General features: G+C 70.9%; 1 protein-coding gene across 1 annotated transcript in view; it reads right to left on the reverse strand.

Moving 5' to 3' along the window:
- The window catches only part of IQCC (IQ motif containing C), a 5910-nt gene extending 5543 nt beyond the window's left edge, over positions 1–367 (reverse strand). The window contains exon 1 of the mRNA XM_009284841.1: positions 210–367. Within this exon, the coding sequence (XP_009283116.1) occupies positions 210–367 (158 nt within the window). The remainder of the gene's footprint in view (positions 1–209) is intronic.
- Between the last annotated feature and the right edge of the window lie 258 nt (positions 368–625).

Here is a 625-nt window from a genome sequence, read left to right on the forward strand (position 1 = left end):
GGGCACGGGGGAGAGGGCAGGATCCGGCCCAGGGTCCCGCAGAGCTGGAGCAGGCACGGCGGCCGCGTCGGCACAGCCTGGCGTGGGCGATGGGGGCCGTTCCCGGGTGCTTTCCCCAGGGGCGCCCCGGCAGAGCCGGGGTCACCGCCTGCCACCCCCTTCAGCCGCCCCAGGCCACCGGGGTTTACCCCGAGTCCCCCCGGCGTCACCGGACTCGCGTGACCACAGGATCCGCCTCTGCAGGGACGAGCCTCCAGCCCTCACGCAGGGGCGAGACGAAAGACAGGTCCCGTCCCCCCAGCGTACGCAGAGCCGAACGCGGCTTCCGATTTAAATCCTTGCAGGACTTTAAGCCAATCTTAGCCATTTTGGAGCCGATGCAGACGCCAGGGACTGGCCGGTCAGGGGTTCGGTACCACCAGTGCCAGGACCCACAGGGCAGGGGGGTCCTCACGCACCACGCGGCGCTTGGCGGCTGCCCCGGCTTGTGGGGAGGGAAGAGACGCACGTGAGATGGCCCGTGCCGGGGGTCCCGGGGACAGACCCACCCAACCCGCCCCCCCCGCAGGGACGTCCCATCACCCTTGCAGCAGAAGGTTCCTTCCCCCACCCTGTCCCCGCTGGG

This window comes from Aptenodytes forsteri, unplaced genomic scaffold, assembly GCF_000699145.1.
Source record: "Aptenodytes forsteri isolate BGI_AS27 unplaced genomic scaffold, ASM69914v1 Scaffold7, whole genome shotgun sequence".
Lineage (NCBI taxonomy): Eukaryota > Metazoa > Chordata > Aves > Sphenisciformes > Spheniscidae > Aptenodytes > Aptenodytes forsteri.